Source organism: Monopterus albus, unplaced genomic scaffold (genome assembly GCF_001952655.1).
Source record: "Monopterus albus unplaced genomic scaffold, M_albus_1.0 scaffold252.1, whole genome shotgun sequence".
NCBI classification, from domain to species: Eukaryota; Metazoa; Chordata; class Actinopteri; order Synbranchiformes; family Synbranchidae; genus Monopterus; species Monopterus albus.
The window spans coordinates 133,983-157,589 of NW_018128132.1; the positions used below are offsets into that span (position 1 = coordinate 133,983).

A 23,607-nucleotide genomic window follows, 5' to 3' on the forward strand; every position below is an offset into this window, starting at 1 on the left:
ACTGTATATAAAATTGCATTATTCATATTTGCTTGTTTACACACAATGGCTGCAGTGTTTCTCATAGTCTCCACTGTCACTGCCCAAAAAAAGTCATCTGTTTCATGTGGTGTGGACATAAAGTCGCTACACATATGCTTGTTCTGTATTTTATTAAAAATGAAAATTAAATCCTATTAAACATTTCTTATAAAAAATGAAAATTTACAGGTAATAATAAAATATGAATTTTTATGACCCTGTCCTTCAAAGTGAAGGAAAATGAAGAAAGGTCTAATGTGACCTCTGCTCATCATCAATATAATAATGTAATGGAAAAAATTAAAAGAAACGTGACTTATAATAAAAGACACTTGAGGATATCCAGTTCGGGTAAAGGGCAGTACACACTGGGAGCTGCACTAATTCAGTGCAGGACTATCAAAACGGACGAGGATTTCAGTAGGCTTGTTTCATTCTGTTGATGAGCACTGATGCTGTGTGCTTTTATTAGAGTTGGTGTTCTCCTAACATGTCTAACATGAGTGTTCTCTTGCTGGAAACACTTCTTCCCTATGTCTTTATCATAATGAAATCTCCTCGTGCCCCACCTAGCTCACAGATTGAGATCACGGATTGGCAGTATACACACTGCAGCTCAGTTCAGTGCAGTAACATTAGCGCTCTGGAGAACATTTGTCACACACTAAATGCAAAATGCCACAATCATGTAAAAGTTTTTTTTGTTTTGGTTCCTCCGATTAGTCAACCAGGTGGTTTTCCTGGATGAGAACAACTCCAATGCACATACATCTCTCCATCTTTGCTCACTGTCTTCATCCTCCATCCCACACAAGTCACGGCTCCCTAAGCTCTCAGCATTGTGCTTGCACCTCTGGGTGGTGTGACACAAATATTCCTCCAAAAAAACTGAGTGTTGCTGGATTCTTGTCAGCCAACCAGCAGCAATACGCTTGCTGTCTCACTGTGTCTTGTTCCAGTCTTTCACTGTGGGGCCAAGGCCACAATGCAACACCAGTTAGCATATTGGCTCATAACTGGAAATGTTTGTGAATGTTTGTGCTGAGATGAGAGGTCAGCTGTAGAGTAAGAGGATATTTGGGTTTTTGATAGCTACTGTCATATGTTCAGTTGTGGGTTGAGCTGCCATCGGTAATAGAGAAAATAGGAGTACTTAGCACTGAATGCTTTTTGTGTGGTGTTTATGGTACAGGACAGTGAATGTTTTTCATTCTGACATGTTGAAATACATATATTCAATAACTTAAGATGATTTTTTTTGGGACTGTTGAAACCTTTACACTTCTTTAAAATCTGATCTTTTTTTTTTTTTTTTCATCTCCTTCTTTTATAGATCTAGGGTCACTATCCTGGGATGATTTGGAGAATGACCTTCCTGATGAGTTGATCCCTAATGGAGGAGATCTGGGTATGATGGGTGGAATGCCTTCAAATGGTGGGGCAACACCTGGACCTGGTGGGCCAGTTGTTGCCCCAGCAGGCCTTGGCAGTGTTGGTTCCCCGGTTGTCCAGGATGCAGCTGCCAAGCACAAGCAGCTCTCGGAGCTTCTTCGAGCTGGTAGCACTTCCAGTATTGCAGGCACAGGACTGAGCTCAGCTAGCCCTCAGCCAGGTGGTATGGGGTCTCAGTTGGGCACACCGCTTGGTAAGAGCCCCCTTAGCCAGGGCTCCCCGAACAACCATCCATCCCCCCAGGCCCAAAAAGCAGGAACACCAACGGGAGTAACAGGACAGAACAACAACAATAATGCTGCAGCAATGGGCTTGAACACAACAGGATTCAACCAGGCCATGATTAACAATAGCCAGGGTCATGCTGGGCTCCTAACCCAGGGGGGCCAGCCCCAACCTGGGCAAGTGATGAACGGTGGTCTCGGACCTGGAGCTGGGAGAGGACGGGGTGCAGGAGTGGCAGGCATGCAGTACCAGGGAGCCGCACCAGGACCAGTGGGAGCAGGGAGTGCTTTGGCAGAGACGCTCACCCAAGGCGGGCAGCAGATGGGAGCTCATGCCACCCTCGCCGCAGCCCAGCAAGCAGGCAACATGAACAAAGTGAGTCACAAACCCTTTCTATTCCCATTCTTCTAAGTGTAGAGTATTCTTGTGCATGCTTATTTCAGGGCTGTAGTGTATCAAGGCATATGTGGAATATGCCTCTGGTGGTGATTCATCATTTGCATAGAATTATTAGTATGTTGGTCATAGAATGTGTAAATTGTGGCATAGGTGGGAACCAGGGGTTAATTTGTGCTGTAACAAGCCAGATCCAGCACCCTTCAAATTGTGACTGACACCTATTTTGATGGACCTGGCACCTTATTTATATATGAAACAAATTGAATATACTATGAACAGTATATAAAAAGTCCTAAGTCTATTACTTTTGGTACAACTAGCCTTTTACAACAGCATACTAGACTAAAATTGGAATAATTAAATACAATTAAAACAGGCAGTTAGGCTAACTACATGACAACAGTGTAACCAGCCTGCCCAGCTGTGTTAGCCATGAAGTGAAAATGTGAAAGGCAGGTGAATTTGCTGAAGTATTTCAAGTCACAGCAGGGTGAAGCTAGTCAGAAATTAGAACCTAAACAGGTAAAGCTGGGCCCAGTTTTAAAGCCTACAGCTGTTAATGACAAGGCTAGTATAAGTCAGGTTGATGAGGTCATGGATTTCAAAAGGACTGAAGCAAAGCACAGAATACCATGACAGAGGACTCCTGCCCCATGACTGTTATGGGCTGTTTTAAATAACAGAAGGTGTTTATTTAATGTATTATATAGTTTCTGGTGTGCTTTAAATTTGTTGCTGTAATCCTCTGAATATAATAATGTGTAGTGGAGTAATAAGGCCCCAAATATGATATGACGCTTATTAAATGGATTCGCAGTTCTAATGTATTTAGTATCACTTGCAATTGACATTTATAACTTGCACTTTCAAATCTGTGTCTTTTATGTGATTTTTTGGTTGCTACAAACACAACAAATAATGTTTTGCCTCTAAACTGCTCCCTTAATGAAACTACATAAATGCACTGGTCATTAAAATCTTTTTTCATTCCGGAACCTCCACATATTTACATGCCGGGTCCATCACCAAGTGATATTCCAGGACCTCATAATTTACAAATTAAGCACCGGTGGGAACCATTTCATCACTGAAAAGAAATGAATGTGACCTATTTGGAAACATGCAGACTACTGGCTGACAAACTCCGTAAGTTTGATGGTAAGGAGTCTTAGTGTTTGTTGGTACTCTGGTCCCCATTTTGCCTAATGCCTTTCTAATCCAGTGTAACAAATTAGCCAGTTAGAATGATATTGTTCATCATTCCACATTTGTGGACAATGGAAAAACTGCAAACTGCAGCCATAGGATTGGCTAGCATGGCCACAAAACCGGTGTTTTTAAAGCCAAACATTAGATGCTTTTATTACCTCATAAAGTAATTTACAGACCCAATTTTTTTTCTCTTGTCCATTTGTATTGGCACATTGCTTCCATTAGGGTTTCTGCTGTAATGCTTATGTTTTTAGAAACCTCTGCATTGTTAAAAAGAGAGATGATTTCACATGCTGGTCCAACCTCCCACTCACTCATTGGCCAAATTGCTACAGTCAAAATGAAAACTTTATCACAAATTAATTGCCTGTTTTCAATGCTTCCGACACCCACAGATAGATGGTTCAAATCACTTGATTCTTTTGCTTCACAATTTTACTGGAATAATAAGAAACCCAAATTTTCCCTGTCAACACTTCAAAATATGAAATCACAAGGTGTCCTAGAAGCACCACTTTTTAAGCATTGTTTCTTAGTAAATGAACTGCAATGTTTAGTTAAATGGATTCAGAGGGACAGTAATAAAAGCTCATGGAAAGAATTGGAACAAACGCATTGCAAGAATACTTCAGTTGCAGACCTTGCCTTCTTATCATACTCAATTAAGAAAATAAACTATTGTAAAAAAATATCACAATCTCTGCAACTCTTGACAGCCTGGTTGAAAGTGAACAAAGCCACTAAATAATCATTAACACCACATAGATACACTCCAATTTGGCACAACCCTGATTTTTCAACTGCATAACAACCTCATCCGCTTTCCAACATGGCAACACAAAGGAATCGCTCACCTTCATCGCCTATTTGGAAAAAAAAAAAAAAAAAACAGCTTGTCCCCCATTCAATACATAAGTACAGAGTTGGGAGAGGGGAATTTCTCCAGAGCCAACAATGAACAACAATTAAAGTCAGTATTTAAATCAATATAATCAACAACCCAGTACACCCTTCCATGCTAATTGAGGAGATAATGAAGTTTTCAAACTTGAAGAAGAAGATATCTAACTTTATAAACTAATGTCAAATACAGATAAAAGCATAACAATACCTATGACTAAATAGGAAAAGGTTTTGGTGCCCCAGCCTCGACTTTTAGACTGACATCTTTAATAATATTTTCTCCATGACTGCCAATATAAACTTGCAGCTTATACAATAGAAGACTATTCACAGGACTTGCATCACACAAGGTAGAATGTTGGATTTCATTGATACAGATACTTGTTCACAATGCACTCTGGGTTGCACCAATGATTAGTTCCACACTACTTGGACCTGTCAGGCTGTTTACTCCCTCTGGGTAGTGGTGACAGAGAAACTCTCCACCATCTTGAGCTGTAGAATTCCTCCATAACCATCACTCTGTCTGCTCGGTAATATCACAGAAGTCGACCCTCTACCAATTAAATATAAAACCACTTATTTCTCTATCGCCAAGAAAACAATCTTTACACTCTGGAAATCAAAAAAAATCATTACACTTCAACCAATGGACCATCCTTCTCATAGAATACATCACATTAGAGAAAATAACATCCACCCATAGGAATAATATATCAATCTTTACTGACACTTGGAACCTATTTTTATCCAGTCTTAACTTAAACAAGATACCCGGGGCTGAGGCCATACACATTGCCACAAACTCCTAGTACTACAACAAGCTGCTTTTGTTCTATTATTGTTGTTATTAGCATTATTAACATTAGTTAATGATAATAGTAATAACTGTAGTATAATAATAGTCCTTCTATAGTTGTCATTTTGGCCTGGTCACACTGTATTACTTATCATCGTCGTCATCATCATCTTCCTTTCATTATTACAACTGATGGGAGTACTGACAGTGAGGCAGTTATTTTGATTATTATTACTATCTTTACTGTTGTTGCTGTTAGTTGTTCTTGTTGTAAGGGTACTACTGTGACACAGGGATCCATGTCCTCATTTCTCATTGCCTGTGCTACTGTTTTGTGTATGCCACACCTATCAACCAAACTAGATTAACAGAGAATATAACCTATCCCCCCTTTTTCATTTTTTCCCTTTCCCCTCTTTCTTTATTTACTGATTTGTTTAATTCGTTGTTTTATGAATGTGTATACATGTACATCTGTGTACACATGCATGTGTGTATGCATATGTATATATTTATATTATCAATATTGCTTTACTTTCATTTATTATTGCGATTGCATTATCACAGTCATCATTTTCTATCAAACTGTCTTGTTTACCATTCATCTTTCTCCATGAACAACAAACCAGTAGTTGTATTGGGGCCCGCCCTTTCCCTAGCAGCTGGGACATGCAATTTGGGGTCTCTCTAGGGTTTACAGCATGGGGGAGGTCACTGCTTCCTTTCCCTTAACTGCATATAACATCACTGGATTGCTGACACCCTCTTAGATGTGCTCCCTCCTCAAAGTCTGGGAGCTGTTTAGGAGGGGAACACACCACACATTGGTCATATCTTCCCTGCCAAGGTCAGGGGCCGACCGCGAGCTGTTTCAGTCCCAACAGTCAACTATTAAATGAATCACGACAAACAGTAAAACAAAGGGAAGGTTTAACTTAACCATAACACAAGGATTTTGCTGTCCTGGTGCCCTGAGCGACCTCACCCTGCTGAGCTTCCCTCTCCCCTTGTCTTTTTTAAAATTTACCGCCCTGCTTCTCCCCTGAATTTATTAATTTGGTTTAATTTAATTTTTCTTTAATATATACTGAATATCAGACTGCATAGAGTTGGATACATCCACACTACACACTTTCACACAACTAAATTGTCTCTTTTGTTAATGTTTGTCTTATCTTCTATGTCCTTTCTCCTGTAAATGTGCTATTTCGTGTTGCAATTAAAAAAAGAAAAGAAACCTCTGCAGTGGGCACAATTATGTATTTCATCACCCTTGTACTTGCAGCATTCAGTGTTTCCGCGGGTAACATTTCTGAGTGGTGCCCTGTCGTGCCAAAATCTTTGCCGCCATGGCTAAAAAGTCAGATCAGCCAATCATTTAATAAAGTGCCACAGTGACTCTCCCAGGAAGCCTGTAAAACAAAATGGCAAGACACATGCACAGGCACACTGAAGACCAACTCAGAGTGCATTTTACACGCGTTAGAACTCCGTTCTATCAAATGTGCCTACAACACAAACGAGTAACTGTTGTCCAGAACATTTCTGCTCTTGGTCAGCGTGGTGATGACCGTTTGTCTGCTTTCCTTCCAACTCCTCAGGAGCTGATGATTGACTGTTAAAAATAAGTCTCACAGAATAAAGACATTTAAATTAATAAAATAGATTAAAAAGCTGACTTAGACTTACAGTAGACAACTTATTGTATTGCACATTATGTATTATCATTTTTTATTCATTTGCCTTATTAAAAGGCATTTAGCCATCTGATGGCAGTGAGAACAAAGCCTCTGCCTCCATATAAAGAGTGAACATGGCGGGACAAATGAGGACAGAAGAGGTGAGTGTTCAGGCAGTGCCCCCCAGCCCACCCCCACATCAGGTGACATTGTCCCCTGCATCTTTGTGTATGTGCGGTCACCATGAGATACAAACACTTAATTAACCCTCTGATTAAATATTGTTCAGCAGCACCACTGGTGGTTAAACTCCACTAGGTACATTTTTAAGTTTTTGGTTTTTCCCTCTTTCCATTTTACTGTGGCTAAAGGAGGTGGAGGTGGTCCATTGCTGGCCTGGCAATGGTGCCAACCCAGTTATGTGCCTTCTCTGATTTTTCCACTTTTGAACAGTGCGTTCACAGACAAAGTAGTTGGTAGAATCTGGCCTCTCATGAATCTATGTGTGCGATGATTTGTCATTTTCTTAAGTGGCTTCAGTTGCACTGTTTTCTGACAGATTTGCCTCTACCAGACACCAGGTCTGTCTTTAAGTATGCGGTGGTTCAACAGACTTTAAAGATACTTTGGTACTATCAAAGTTTAGACTAATTTCCAAATTGCCATTTCTTTCCAACAGCTTGGAGAACATTGTACTAATTCAAGTGCAGTCTTTTCTTGACGATAATGATTCTTGAAAAATTTTAGTCTTGATTTAAATCCTGCCATAGCATAGAATCTGCTCTTCAAATGATTTGCTGCTTGCTTTAAATGGTGGGCATGGCTCTCAGTCTGCATTGAGGACTATTTCTATTGCTGCTCTCACATGCGGGATTCCCCAAGGCCAGTTATTTTCTTTGTATCTACTTTATGTTCTGTCATTAAGAAATATGGCCTGTCCTTTCACTGTTATGCTGATGATCTTCAGGCCTATTTACCTGTGACTTAGAAGAATAATCTCCCACTTCCCTTTTTGATTGCCTTCGTGATATTAAAACTTGTCTATCTTTTTAAATCTTTTACACATTAATGATAGTAAGGTGGAGTGTGTGCTGTCTGGGAGTCCCAGTTGTGTAACCTTGGCCCATTGGATATTTACTTGAAGCCGCATGTAAAAAAACAAAACAAAACAAAAAACATAGGGGTGGCATTTGATAGTGCCCTTAAGATGCACAAGCTGGTCATGCCTTTATCACCTCTAGGATTGACTATCGAAATGCTCTGTATTTTGGGATTTCTGTCTTCAGTTTGTCCAGAATGCTGTTGCTCACTTGACTAACACATGGGAACATAAAACCCCAATGTTGGTGTCTCTTCATTGTCCTCTTGTTTGCTTTAGGAATTTTTTTTTGACAGATTTTATTTTTATAGCGTTGCACAATTTGCTCCTTTTTTATTTTTGAGCTTTTACTTTTATTCACCGACGACTAAACTAATCCAGGTTTGAGACTGGCAGACATTACCCATGTGTAGAGGCAGTTCATTGTTGGTTTTAGTCTGTGTATGGGAGCTGTTGAAAATACTACTAATATAGAAAGCGACTGGCCTTATCCTTTAACTGAAGTCTCCCACACTCCAGACTGCTCCTTTCTGCCTCCTCTGTTAGTTTATCTGCACAGTCTTTCTCGCTCTCTGTACATTTTCAGTGCACTGATTGTGTAGAAATGAAATCTGTGCTCCGCACTTGGCAGCTCTCACTTTTGGCATTAGTCTTGGGACTCTAAATTGTGTATGTGTTTGTGTAAGAGAGTTCATTATGTAATTGGCTACTTATACATAAGCTTGCCACCGATGTGGTATCAGAGGGAATCAATAGGAAGCCATCTATTTTACTGGCTGTATGTCAGAGCCAAGACACTAAAGCAGTGTGTAACCACAACACATGGGCGAATGCTACACCCTACAAAGAAGAGCTTGAAAGTGATGGTGAATGCGTGTGTTGAGATTCATTCTCTGATAGTTTGTAGACATTAGACATAATTTGTACACATGATATAACCACAAGGACAATAAAAAAAATCTGATGTAGAAGTATCTGAGAGGGAATTGCCAGTTTTTGTAGGGGTTGGCCTTGGTGTGTTTGGGTGTGTGTATGTCGTAAGCTCAGCTGGTTGTTCGTGATTATCATGTCACCAGAGGAGAAAACCAGTTTTTGTGTGTGGCTTCCTCTATTGTGCTTTAATTACAGGTTGTAAATCTCTTCCTGGGCATTTATGCTCTTTTGTTACTGTATATGCATGAACACTCCCCTCACTTTCTCTGCCTTACTGGGTGGCTGCTTGCCCTGTCAGTCACACAGGGAAGGACAGGTATTGTAAAGGACTTAATCAGTTAGAATGACAGAGGGCGAGCACATTGAGGAAGAAGAAGGGAGGGCAGCCCAGTTGAATAGTTGAGGCTTGGCAACAGTCCTGCCTGCCAATTTGTGGAGTGTGTCGGAGCAGGGGGACTGAGTGGGAAGAGCAGAGGGCGTGTGTGTGACTGTGTGTGTCCTCCTGCTCAACTGTGTTGAAAAGCTGCCAGTGTCTGGTCGTCTCAGCTGGGTCTTTTTTATCTGGACTTTTGGAACGGTGTCAACAGCCTAAGGGGATCCGGCCTGCCCAGCAGCTCTGTGGATGAGAGCGCAGCCGCTTGTTGCTAACAGCAAAGCATGGCACTAACAGGTTTTATTCCCATTGGCACCTGACATCTTAATATGTGCGGTCACAGTTCTTGATGCTGGGCGATAATGGGTTATGGGTGGGCAATAGGTCATAAATATTGTATCGCGCTCTTTAGGCAGGATCATGATCCACGATCTTATCTTGGTTCTTTTTCATGATGGATTTTAGGACTATTTTTCAAATTACTGAACAGTGCAACCAAGCTAATTTTTCTGTTTCACGATAAGTGAGCGGCCTCTAATACAGCACTGTTCAACAGCAGCAGTTGAATCCCCTCTCTAACAGTTTCAACAAAAACTGAACGTTATTGCCTTCATGAAGGTTTATTCCTGGATTGTTGGGTTAGACTGTACGTTTTAACTAGTACCTAATAAACTGGCATTTGACTTTATATCCATATCACAAGTAAATTTTCTGTAAGTTCAACTCCGAAACCAGGTCATGCTAGACTTTCTCGTCTGTAATTGTGATGGACAATTTATTATTACCCATCATTTTAATTTTCACTTTTTAATCATTAGATATATTCAATACCATTTGATTTTCGTTCATTTCCTTTCTTTTTTTTAAATAATGAATATACAGGACAAGCTTATGTGCAGGCATTTATGTCAACACCACAGGAAACAGGTGACTTTTTTTTCTGCAATGACAGTGGGAGGCTCCTAAAACACTGTGCCCGCTGTGTGTTAACAAGCAAATATGAACACTGCAAATCTACAAAATTAAGCAGTTGCCTAAAAAATATGAACATCTCATTTACAAGAAGTTAGGCTAACTGAATTGAACTCGGCTCACCTGCTGTAGCCTACTGCAGAGTTGATTAGTCGTTACAATTTGATCTGAAAGCCTGACCCGCGCTCTGTTGCCACACTGGAGACTGGACTTGCCAGCTCCACTTCAGCCAAAGTTTTGAAGGGGGGGGGTCTCTTGGGAGATGTTGAAGAGAATGTGGGATTTCTCAATCCTGGAACATTCACCTCACCAGGAGGAATGGACTGTGTGCGGTCTTTCTGCACCAGTGGCACTGTTGCACCCCTTTGTGATCTGTAGTGGTCATAGATGTGCTCTGTGGCCTTTGGTCCATGGCTCTTCATTGCACTGTCAGCTCCCAGTTCCGTTGAGTAGGTCTCAGTTCAGTTGTCCATCTGACACGGTTTCTTCTTTTTTTCACCTTGTTTATCAACACCAAAGCAATTATTTGGGTTTTTTTAGTAGCCTCACTTTAAGTTACTGTAGATTGCCCACTGTGTTCTAATTTGTTAAAATGATGAATGGCCTTCAGATTTTTCTGGTGTTATAAAAATAAAAAATAAATTAATTCAGTTAATGACAGAAAATATTTGGTTAACTTAAACTCTAGGTAAAATAACCAGATGATCTAGTAAAGTAAGTGTCTCTTAAATCAAACTACCTATTCACACTGAGGCTGTAGATCTAATATTACCATCCATTCATACAAAACATTGGCAGCAGTATGTTAATACAGTTGTAGAGACAGGGCAGCCTCAGTAAAGAGAATTAAATAAATAAATAAAATGCTGATAAATAGGCCAGGGCAATATGACTGGAATGGAAAGAATAGATTTACATATGTCATGATTTGACAAATGTATTAAAAATCACAAATTAAATTGATGCCCAATTTATTAAACTGTATGACTGCAAGTCTTAGTAGTTCTCTGTTGACCCAATAATTTATTGGAAGCAATGTTCAAAACAATAACGCAGTATGATCCAATCATAATACAATTCCACTGAAAATCGGTGCACAGTAGCACCAGATTGCTCAGGCACAGTCTTTTTGATATATGCTGTCTGCCTGTGGGGAGTCCCCTGACTGCAGGAGGTTTGTTTACGAGCCTTTCTTAGGTGAAAGCTTGTTCTACAAGCCAGCGGGATCTTGAAAATATGACTGCCAAGTTGTAGTTAATGACCTGTCATAGTGGCTAATTGAAGAAATAGAAATGGAACTGCATTTATCTGGTGGCTTCCTAATCTACTTGCAGCAATGATGGCAGTGCTTGTTACTGTGCTGACTCTAGTGGAACTGCACTGCTGACTAGCTGAAGAAGAGAGCAGGATTAAAAGTGGTAAATGTTTCTATAGTGGAGGGGTGGAGGAGGCTTTCCTGCCAATACCGGAAGTCATGCTGAGCTGTCACGGTGCCAGAGCATCAGTGGGCTGGTTCAGACTGAACCAGGCTCAGTCATCCTGGCGCAGCTATGATGGGTCTGCACTGGCAGCGGTGCTCTTGTAATGACAAATAGGCATTGAAATGGAAGCAGAACCTTTGTTGGCATGTTGGTGCTGTTTTTGATAAATGTGGATGAATAAGAACATGACTAAATAGTAACAACATCCCTGGACTCCTCAAAACATAACCTTTGCCTGGGTGCAGTCTTTGTTTATGGAAACAGTTTGGCTAAAGGTGTCACATCATTGTTTAAACAGATGTTAGTGACTGGCTATGTGTAAATGACTGGTGGGACAGGGAGCTCTAATCCCCCAGTTACACATGTTTTAAGCATATCGGATAAGTATTTTAAAGGTAAAGTATTCATCAAGTTGAGTCTGGCATTGAATGCAGATTGTAAAGTAGCTTATTCTGTCAGTCTGTGAAACTAATGCTGGAAAATCATCATATTAACTTCTCTGTCATCTCTTTGTTTCTCCAGATGAGCCTGGGCAGCAACGGGGGTCCATTTGGGCCTCAGCCTTACGGTCAGGGTGCTGCAGGGCCTGGCCAGCAGCTAAACCCTCAGCAGCAGCTCCAGAACAAAGCTTCCCTCGCCAACAGCCTGCCTCCTTTCCCCAGTGAGCTCAAAGGGGCTCCTGTCACTAGTGTGCCAAACATGGTTAGTCGCTGTTACACATAATCAGATATTACAATATAGATAACAGCACAAAGTACAATAGAGTACTATTTGAATATTATCTTTTTAGGCTACCAAAGTTGAATATTGACGAGCATGATTAATTTATACCATTTGATTGTGCAAGTCTTCAACTCATAATGCCTGTATGTAGGCGGTGTGTCAGTGTTGACCATATTCTACAGTTAATAACTATGGATAAAGAAATTTTCTTGTTTTTTATTTCACATACAATGGTAGCCGAACTTGTGGAATGTTTTACACCTTGATTTGGCTGACCTGAAGTGATTGATAAGAATTTGTCTGTCTATAATTGGTGGTATTGACAAGCAATAAGAGGTTGACAGCATTATTTTAACCCATTACCATTTAATGCATTTGTCTTTGTCACCATGTAGCAGCTTCAGCAGCAGCCTCAGCAGCAGGCAGCGATGCTCCCCCTGGCTGGCGGCGGAGGTGTGTCGGTGCCTTCGGCAGGCCCCACAGCTGATCCAGAGAAGCGCAAGCTGATCCAGCAGCAGCTGGTCCTGCTGCTTCATGCACACAAGTGCCAGCGACGGGAGCAAGCCAATGGGGAGGTGAGGGCCTGTGCCCTGCCTCACTGCCGCACCATGAAGAACGTCCTCAACCACATGACCCACTGCCAGGCTGGCAAGTCCTGCCAGGGTGAGTTGGAGTTCTTGCCATTATCAGATGATGAAAACTAATTGATAATTTGTAGGTGCTGAAAAGGACATTTTTCCCCAACTTTGCAGCTGTATTAGGAGGGCGGTTTTAGACCTTTGTTACTTAGTCTGAAAGTTGTGTGTAGTATTTTAAAAGCTCTGTAGCTTGTAGTGTCAGAGCACTATAGCAAACATCAAAATGAAAAACTGCAGTTGCATGCCAGATGTTTAACTTTTTCAAATCACAGTACTTTTGAATTTTACATATACCACATTTAGAAACCAGTAGGTGAAAAGAACACCTGCAACATCAGGGGAAACAGGCAAGCAATGATAAATCTTATAACATTATTAGGAAAAAAGATGGGGAATCCTTGAATGGGGCTCAGCTGTGCGCTTGAATGTGGGCAGTTAAAAGTAAACTGAATGACATCTAGAGCATTACTAGGAAATAAACAGTCACAGTCCCGATTGTTTTACATCATAATCGGATCAACAACTTTCTTTCATAAATAAGTCATCTCATATTTGTATGTTAAGATTTCTTCCCAGCAGCAGCAGCTGGAAATTTTAACTTCCCATTTACAGTCCTTTCCAAAACTATTGGCACCCCTGTATTTGTCAGATAGCGCACCACTTCTCCTAGAAAATTGTTGGGATCACAAATTCTTTGGTATTCTCATTTTTATCTCTTTAGTTTGCATTGGAACACAGAAAGCCATGTTGAGCTGAGTAATGATTTCAGGGGTTCTGCATTTGTTTCCACTGACCTCAGCCAACTTTGGGGGTGCATTCCAGGAGCTAAATTTCATCACCTCTGAGGAGGTGGTACTACAGTGACAGGTTGAAGAGGCTTTTTCCTGAACGTGCATTGGTTCGTGAGGTTGAGCAGTCAATCAGAGTGGTCTCTCTCTCACTGATTCAACATGTTGAATCCGCCAAAAAGCCGCCAACAGGGTCTGACCTAGTGCCAACGGTGCAGGACACACCAGGAAGATGAGCCCCGACTGACGGTCCGACAGTAGCCAACCGCCAACTGTGGCTTTGTTGTGTCACTGCCCTTAGAGGTAAAATGGGGACTTCAGTGAGTGGACCACAGCAGTGCAGTGTGGACATCACATTTCTGCAAGTCTGTGCAATACTTGTTCAACAGCCATTTGATAAATTGCTCATACAGTCTCCGTTACTGGCTGGTTGTTGCACTGTGGAGTGATCTTTTACTTGGTCTGTTCTCCCTCTGCTCAATGCTCAACTTTGACTGCATGTGTGGGGGGAGTGCAGACCCTCCCTACTCTAAATGGAGATCGACACACAGAAAATACAGTGGAAAAACAAAGCAGAATGATTTGAGCCATCCCAGAAGGTCAAAGTACACTCACCTCCTACCTGCTGTCTGCTGCTCCTCACCCCATTCATTCTCTTTTTGTCTGCTCTCTCCCTCTCCTTTTTTATCCCCATCATCATTGCTGTGATGAACATTTTCCCCTTAAGCTGCTCCCATTTAAATTTGGCTTCATGGCATTGCTCTGCTTTTGGATCTGAATACTTGTTACATTTCGAGCCAAGCATACTCCGAAACCAAGGTGTATTAAGTCTGAAGGAGTCTGCGTCTTCAATCACGACATGTCAGCTCATTTCCTCTTACTCAGGTTCTCTGCTTCTCACTGCCACATAAATAACCATGGAGAGGGATTTTGTTCTCCAGTGCTCAGTTATCATCGTTAAGATTTTAGATTTTAGATGTTTGTTGGCTTAGTTCATTTTTGCCTGAGGGACTCTGGAGTCTGAAGTATGACTAGTGTTTGGATTGGCTTTGGACCTACTTCTGGGGCCCTTCCTTTACCTGTCACCACATACTGAATCAAAAAAAGCCACCAACATGACAGCACAGCTTTGAGTGAGCCTTTGGCAGTAGTTTTGGTGTTCTTTCAAAGATAATGTTAATTTATGAATAACCCTTGAAGCCATGTAGTAATTGTATAAGAAGCAGCATGGAGAAGTACCAGGCTACTAGCAAGACTGATTTTAGCCTGCTAGTGATTTCTCATCAGATTAGTCTGCTAACTCATTAGCCTAGCCACAGATGAAATGAAGTCCCTCAGTTTGTTCACTCACCAGGAAATACGCTTTAGTTTTCGGTTCCACTGGCCCAAACTATCCCCCTTCCAAGACTGGAAATGAATGCAGTGAGCTGAACCTGATAGCTTTGAGTTTTGGGCAGACGCATTTCTTTTTTTCTAAACTCTATCACCTACTCGGTCTCACATCTGGTTCACCTTTTAGCCCTTTTTACTCTTTTCTCACAGGACCACTAGGCCCCTCATTTTATGTTCATATAGCAAGTTTTTGAGTCCTAGTTTGGAGTATTTTGTATATGACATTTTTCTCATATAACTTAATTTTCAGGCAAATTAGGCAAAGTTTATTAGGAAACTCATGACATTGAAAATTTCCAGTGTGAAGTCAGGCTGGGTTGTTAATCAAAACAGAAATCCAGGGCTCCAGACTGAGTGATCAGTCGCATTTTGCAACCAAATGTATTTAAGACGGGACTGACAGAATAAGCTACGGGACTGTCTGACCTCCACAGACAGCTAGTTAAAAAAAAATCACACAGATCACCTGTTATCTGTGTGATGCAAACTTTTTACTGATCTCTCTTATGATTGATCAGGGTCTTGGTGTTACTGTGAGCTTTCTGTTTCACCATCCCTCATCCTCTGTAGATAGCCAGCCTGATGAACAAAGCTTTTCTGGTTACTCTTTGCTCACAGCTGTTACGGTGACAGAGACGGTCAGAGTCGGTGTGGACCGAACAGATTGAGTGCTTCAGTAGGGCTTATGTCAGGAGTAGCTGCATTTTACCAAGTTTTACATCATAAATTCCTCTCCAAAAGAAAACCAGGCAACAAATAAATCCTCTGAACACAAATGGCAAAGGTAGGTAGGTAGGTAGGTACTTTATTGATCCCTCAATGGGGAAATTTCAGTGTTTCAGCAGCAATGGAGAACAAACAACATAACACCATGAGAAACAAACACCACACACATATCTTGATAAACAAATGTCAGTACCTCAAGCGGCAATAGAGAACAGACAGCATAACACCATGAGAACAAGCACCGCACACACATCCTGATAAATAAATTCAAAGTACTCAAAAATAGACAGAATCAAGTATTTGAATAATCAAGAACAGAATTTACATATGTGCATATTAACCATGCATTTTACCCCAAGATTTGAGTATTGCACCTCAGTTGACCATTACATTTACCAGCATCCTTCGGTCTGCCACCTCCTCAATGGAATCCAGAGAGCAGCCCAGGACAGACCCAGCTCTCTTGACCAGCTTGTTTAGTCTCTTTCTGTCCCTGTCCATGCTACCTCTTGCCCAGCCCGCAACAGCATAAAAAACAGCAGATGCCACTACAGTATCATAAAATGTCTGAAGGAGTGCCCCCCGCACACCAAAGGACAGTCTCCTCAACAAGTGGAGGCAGCTCTGGCCCTTCTTGTACAGGGCATCAGTGTTTTCAGTCCAATCCATTTTGTTGTTAAGGTGAACCCCCAGGCATTTAAAGGTGTCCAGAGTGAGTACTGGTGATTTCTGCCAGGGATCAGTCACCATCTCTTTAGTCTTACTGGTGTTCAGGACCAGTCGATTTTCCTCACACCACTTCACAAAGTCAGTAACAACCCCCCTGTATCCCCCCCACCCCACCACACACACACACACTCACACACTCACACACTCACACACTCACACACTCACACACTCACACACTCACACACTCACACACTCACACACTCACACACACACACACATCCAACCATGGCATTGTCATCAGAGAACTTTTGTAGGTGACAGTGGTTTGGGAGCTGTACTTGAAGTCTGACGTGTAGAGGGTGAACAGAAAGGGGAAAGCACCGTCCCCTGGGGCGCCCCTGTGCTGCAGACCACCACGCCCGACACGTGGTGGTCTGCAGCAGTTGCAGTGAGGTAGTTAATGGTCCATGCCGACAGGTGTTGGTTCACACCTGCCCCGTCCAACTTCCCCCTCAAAGCGTGTGTCCAGTTCATCAGTAGACATCATAGAGACAGAGTTTTTACTGTCATCATAAATCTAATCTAATCACCTTTATTTAGCCAAGTATGTTTCATACAAGGAATTTGTTTTCGGTACAAAACCGAGGCAGCCATCTGCGGCGCCAACTCACACCGATGGCTCTAACCATGGGGGCAATTTAGGGGCTCAATGTCTTGCCTAAGGACACTTTGACATGTGGACGGCAGGCACCTTGAGTCGAACCTCTAACCCCCCTCCGGTTGGGAGACGACTGCTTTACCCACTGAACCACAGTCGCCCACAAATATATGCATACCTGACAGCAAGGTAATGTAAAACAATCTGGATAAAAGATATTCTTTCTATTATGTTACAAAGTTAAACAGAAGTAGCGCCACCAAATCTGGCACTGGTGCTACCATTTGACAGACTTGGTGGCGCTTATGTCATTGGTATGTAATGTTGGTTGGAGCCCTGAAATGATTCATGGCAAAATCATATCTCAACTCATAGAGCACTGCATGTCAGCAAGTGCTTTTGTCCTTCCTTGTGAAGTGTTTTATAAAGTGTGGAAGTCTTGTTTTTGTGCTGGCAGGTTAAAGCTGTGTGATTTACCAGTGTAAGAGAAAGTGACTGAAATGTCATGAAGACTTCTGCTGTGAGAACGGGTTCAGATGATGCACTGGACATATTGGCCATGTTGATCATGTTGGCACATGCTAAGTAAACAGTCTGGAACATAACTAGATGTGAAAACTGTTGAAAAATAGCTTTTTTAAAATCTGTTATTACTGGTGTACATGTTACCACCATGATATTGATCTCAGGTGATGGTGCCCATCCCTTGTGTTGACCAAATACAGAAGACTGTCAGCATAAAGATTTTAAACCTTTCTCCCCCTCTTTGTTTTTCTCCGCAGTGGCTCACTGTGCGTCATCCAGACAGATCATCTCCCACTGGAAAAATTGCACACGACATGACTGTCCCGTCTGCCTGCCGCTGAAGAACGCCAGTGACAAACGCACCCAGCAGCGTAAGTATGAGTAGCAAGCTCCAGCTCAATGTCACTTAACTATCATCAAGTTCACACACTGAACACAAGCAGGGCATCTAGACATGGTGACCTCTGGGTTTGTTTTACAAAAGCCTCATCTTTACCTCAGTTATTATTTGGGAGTCTGATGGAGGGAGAGTGGGAGGAAGCAGTGAGTGTGTGTGCGAGATCATTTCAAATGTTTTTTAGAGCTGGCCCGCCAGTATATATCGAATGCACCGCTAATACTGCAAATCCCAGAATGCTTTGCTAGCGCGTTGGCACGTCAATCAAGACCCGCAAGCACCTTCTGTTGACATTCATTAGCAACCTAATGCTACCAGGCACCTCGGGCAAATTTAATCCACCCCTCCCAAGATTTCAAGACACTATGAAACAAAACAATACAAGTACAAGGACCCGGACATGAAGCAGAAGCACCAGAAGGTAGAGGAGATGAAAAGAAGTCTGGTTTCATGGCAGAAAATGTTCACAAAACAATAATGTGTTTTTTATTTGGAGTTTGATTTCTCATGTGTTTATAACATTAAGCTTTGCTTGTTCCAAATTTAATGTGTAAGCAACTTGTTTGTTTCCATATGAAAATGTTTAGCATTATATATCTGGAGAGAAGGGAAAACATGCTCAGTTGTATTCAATATTTCAATAAATATAGAGCCTGGCCTGCAACTTTGTCCCAGTTTTTAATTTTGGCCCACTGTGTATTTGAGTTTGACACACCTGATATAAGAGAAGAAAATAAAAGATAAAAACTTAGAGCATTCCAGTGTTGGTCTGTCCTTGCATGGCTTGCATGTTGATACCAGGGCGTGCGCCTTTTCTGCCAATGCAAACAGTGTGCAGTATTTCTTTGTTCTGCCTCCTCCAATTTATGTCTTTGCACAAACTGAACACTTTTTTTTTGTTCGACCAAAGCCTGAATCCAGAAAAATGTGCTAATGCTTTGTCCCTTGAAGGGATTTATGCAGTTCATTTGACTGCTTTTTAAAGCGTTAAGCCTAATATCCATGTTTTCACTTTATCATGTGGCCATGTTAGGGCTTCATTTTGCCATAGGTCAAAGTGTGCAAATGCATGTGTTTTATATGTGCTATTTTTAAGGTAGTCTGCATATTTTCACTGAAAAAGATTCCTGTCAGATTTATTGGACTTGGCACACAGTATCAGCATTTGCATTTTGTTGATGTACTCTAGCTGGTGCGGCAGCAGAGCAAGCAGCCCTGCAAGGTGCTAATTAGTAAAGTCAGTATGATTGTGTGTTGGCCTAACAGTTCTGTCTCTCTCCCTAGCCATGCTGAACTCTCCCAATACGGGCCTCCAGAACCCCATGTCCTCAGTTGGTGTGGGCCAACCTAGTGCTCCCACCATCAATACCTCAGCCCCCATAGACCCCAGCTCCATGCAGAGAGCCTATGCAGCACTTGGGCTGCCATACAGCAGCCAGGCCACTGGGCAGGCCCCCGGCCCAGGACAGACGGCAGGGGCACAGAGCACACAGGCCCAGCAACAACAGCTTTCGCAGCAGATGAGACCCATCAATGCACTTGGTAAACAGGCAGATTTTTTCTATGATTGTTTCCAAGCTTCTAACATTTCATCCTCTGTTAAGTTTGGGTTTATATATATACTAACCTGTACATTCACTGCACACCTAATTACAGAGATCCCAAATAGATCATAATTATTACATTTTTTGCAAAAGTACTGTCTGTTCAGACACAAAGCTCTTATTCTAAATACTTGCAATCTAATTTCCATTTTAATGTTTTGACTGTGTAGACTGCACTTCAGTTACAGGCCTGGCCGCCATTCAAAGCTGTATGTACTAATCTTGCTTTTGATACCAAGGCAGAGCTGTTTGCTCACAGCATTCTGTATTTACAGGTAACCAGATGACTCTAGGAGGTGCGACAATGGGCGTGACCACTTCAGAACAGACAAACCTGCACACAGACTCCCTTCCCAACACACTCAACACTAACAAGTCAGTCTCTACCAAAAAGAACTAACCTGCTTTCACTGATATTTTTTTTTATACATTTAATACAGTTGCTGGCAAAATTTTGCACTATACATGTACATACAGTGGTGCTTGAAAGTTTGCAAACCCTCTAGGATTTTCTCTTTCTGCATAAATATTACCTAAATTGTGATCAGATTTTCATGCAAGTACTGAAGCTAGATAAAGACATAAAATGGAATAAATCATTGCTCTTATTTATCTATTAAGGGAAATGATCCAATCTTACACATTTGTATGTGGCAAAAGTATGTGAACCTTCAGGATTATCAATTCATTTTAAAGCAAAATTGGAGTCAGGTGTCCCACTTAGTGGGATGGCAATCAGGTGTGAGTCTGTGAGGCCCTGTCTTATTTAAAGAATTTAAAGTAACCTGCATGTAAAAAGGCTGATCTTAACACATTTGTGGAAGTGTGTCATGACTTGAACAGAGGAGATTTCTGAAGACCTTAAAAGAAGAGTTGTTGGTGCTCACCAAGCTGGAAATGGTTTGGACTCCACTAGTTGACTGTCAGGCAGAATGTGTACAAATAAAGACCATTCAGCACCATACATCTAGGAAAATAAAGGCCTCTCTTGCAGTGCGTAATGGCAATGTTCTTGAGTTCACCATCAGGAAAACCCTGAACAACAATGGTGTGTATGGCAGAGGTGGAAGGAGGAAATCACTACTTTCCAAAAAGAACATACAGTAGCTGCCTGTTTACAGTTTGCTCAAGTCCATATGGATAAGTCACAAGACTTTTTTGGAGAGTGCTTTGTATACGAATGAGACCAAAGTTGAAATTTTTGGTTTTAATGAGCAGTATTATGTTTGGTGATGAGCAAGCAATGCATTCTAGCATAAGAACCATATCCCATCTGTGATGGTAGTATCATGATTTGGCCCTGCTTTGCATTAAGGTTCCACAATAAATATTTGAATAAGTTTAATGTTTTTGTCTCATTTGTTTGGGTTCCCTTTATCTAGCTTTAGGACTTGCATGAGAATCTGATCACATTTTAGGCCATATTTATGCTATGATACAGACAACTCCAAAGGGTTCCCAAACTTTCAAGCACCACTTTATGTAACATCTCACCTTTTTTTCCTCCTTTCCACCCCCAGTCAGCTGCTGTCAGATGGGTCAGCTGTGGGATCACTGGGCAACCTACCCACAGCAGCACCCATCTCTGCTACAGGCACCAGAAAAGCCTGGCATGAGCACGTCACTGAGGACCTGCGCAATCACCTGGTACACAAACTGTAAGTGCACGCTACTGCTGGACAGATGGTGACTTTAGTTTCAAGGTCATAAGCACTAGGGCTTGACCCAAATATCTGAGTATCCCACCTCTGCTTTTGCTGATCGTCACTGTGTCTGATTAAAATGACAACTAGTGAGGCCATACCAGCTGTCACTTTTAGCTCCAATATTCGCTAGTTATTGCCACCGAATATCTGGAGCCCAAAAATTCGGGACAGCCCTAATAAGCACAGTAGTAGAACTTTCATTGCTGTAAATTATTTTTTTCTGTGGCAGAGTACAAGCCATATTTCCTACCCCTGACCCGGCAGCTCTCAAGGACAGGCGAATGGAAAACCTGGTGGCTTATGCCAGGAAGGTGGAGGGGGATATGTACGAGTCAGCTAACAGCCGGGTATGTTTTCTGAAGCGGGCCTCAACCGGGTCACAACTTGGATCCCTCATCTTACCAGAAAAATTACACAACGTGATTATTATTTTTTGTTAGTTTTACTATCTCCTTCTATCACCTCACACTTTTCTCCTCGTAGGATGAGTACTATCACTTCCTGGCTGAGAAAATATACAAAATCCAAAAGGAACTGGAGGAGAAGAGGCGCTCAAGGCTACAGAAGCAGATCATCAACCAGGCACCCATGGCTGCCCAGGGTACTCAGCAACCTGGTATTCCCCAGCCTAATGCCTTGGGCCCACGGCCACAGAGTGAGTTTAAATGTTTACAAGGACAGCATTTCAGATGAAATTTCAAATAGTATTTGAATTAGCATGTTACTTCGCTGAGAACACCTGGGTAGCATTCTACCTTCTCCCTTACCCTGTACTTGCCCACATCTTGCCCTGGTCATGTTACCAGAAGCTTTATTGGTTTCGTTAGTTTAACAGTGAGACTAACTCCATAAAACCCGTAAAGTGAAAACTATACATTGCCAGTGGATGTTCTTGTAGTTTTTAATTTATAGCTAATAATGTGGTGGTTATGTCTCCTATCTATCTTTTGGTTATGTTCTTTTTACTTTCTAGATGGACCTGTACTTCTGCCCAACATGCCAAATCAGATCATGAATCGCATGCAAGTTTCACAAGGTACATCTTGGATGTAGCATGTTGCACATGCTAATTTTGGAATCAGATTACAGAGAGAGAGAGTAAAAAACTGGTAGAATGGACTGTAGAGAAAGCCGTCAAGGTCCTAATTCAAAAAATGTATATGGTGTAATGAAAGTAGCCCAGAAAAAGATGAGCCAAAGGACAAAAGAAGAACAAAGGTTGTAGAAAAATGCTGTAGAAAATGAACCAATAATGAGGGACAAAAAAAAAAAAGAGTAGTTTAGCTTCAGTTGTTTTATACTTGAGTTAAATAGGCTTGGGGAATACAGGAATGCTACAGCAATGCTTATTTCTATTTCAGCCTGACTGTATATTGCTGATTTAACTGTGTAGCTTGAACATTGTATAAAATTAACAAAAAAAATTATCGACATTATGTCATGCATCTGTACTTTTTCTTGCAAAGTGTGCATCTGTTGTTGAACACTGTGGTCCGCTGTGTGTTTTAGGAATCGGCCAGTTCAACCACATGGCTCTGCCTACCACCCAGATATCCCAGGCACCCATGGGAGCTCGAGCTGCTTCTCCCATGAACCATCCACAGCAAATGAACATGAGCTCTGTTCCAGCGGTGAGGAGGGCAGGGAGGAGAGGGTGCACACAAATCACAGCACGTATATAGACACACACACACAAGGGTACTTTGAAGTAACATGAGCTAACGCTCTGTTGCTGGTAAATTCACACTCTGGCTGTCTGCACAAGGTACCTCGGCTTTATAAAAAAATATAGTTGACTGGTCAACTCAAGAGTGTGATTTTCAGGGGAAAAGAGTCACTGTACCTGGTGGACATGTAACAAAAAGCAAAACACCTGCTAGTTAGAACCAGCTTTTGGGAAGCAAGGTGTGAGACAGAAGCACTGCCCTTATAGTAGGTCTTTGTAAAGAGCAGACTTGCTGTGTATACAGTGTGTGTGTCATGGTCATGTTTCAATTTCAGTCCCTGGTAATGGAGATTTTTATTGGTAATGAAGTGCGGTAGAGACTAATTTAAATATTAATCTATTATTATCCATTAATTCAGTTTGGCTGAGGTAGGCACAATCATATTGGTTTTGGCCTCAGCATTTGTATTAATACTGGCCTCATTAATATGAATGTGTAATTCTGTTTGAGTCTAGATCAGTCCAGCTTGTTGCTTGTTAAGTACAAATCTGAACCTAACACAGGGA

At 41.6% G+C, this 23,607-nt stretch overlaps 1 protein-coding gene across 1 annotated transcript in view; it reads left to right on the forward strand.

Moving 5' to 3' along the window:
* Positions 1-23,607, forward strand: part of crebbpa (CREB binding lysine acetyltransferase a) — a 66,146-nt gene that overhangs the window by 17,506 nt on the left and 25,033 nt on the right. The window contains exons 2-12 of the mRNA XM_020621002.1: positions 1,355-2,073; positions 12,071-12,250; positions 12,667-12,934; positions 17,925-18,038; positions 19,349-19,606; positions 19,944-20,043; positions 21,189-21,326; positions 21,604-21,721; positions 21,858-22,029; positions 22,348-22,410; positions 22,884-23,005. Coding sequence (XP_020476658.1) covers positions 1,355-2,073; positions 12,071-12,250; positions 12,667-12,934; positions 17,925-18,038; positions 19,349-19,606; positions 19,944-20,043; positions 21,189-21,326; positions 21,604-21,721; positions 21,858-22,029; positions 22,348-22,410; positions 22,884-23,005 — 2,252 coding nt within the window. The remainder of the gene's footprint in view (positions 1-1,354; positions 2,074-12,070; positions 12,251-12,666; positions 12,935-17,924; positions 18,039-19,348; positions 19,607-19,943; positions 20,044-21,188; positions 21,327-21,603; positions 21,722-21,857; positions 22,030-22,347; positions 22,411-22,883; positions 23,006-23,607) is intronic.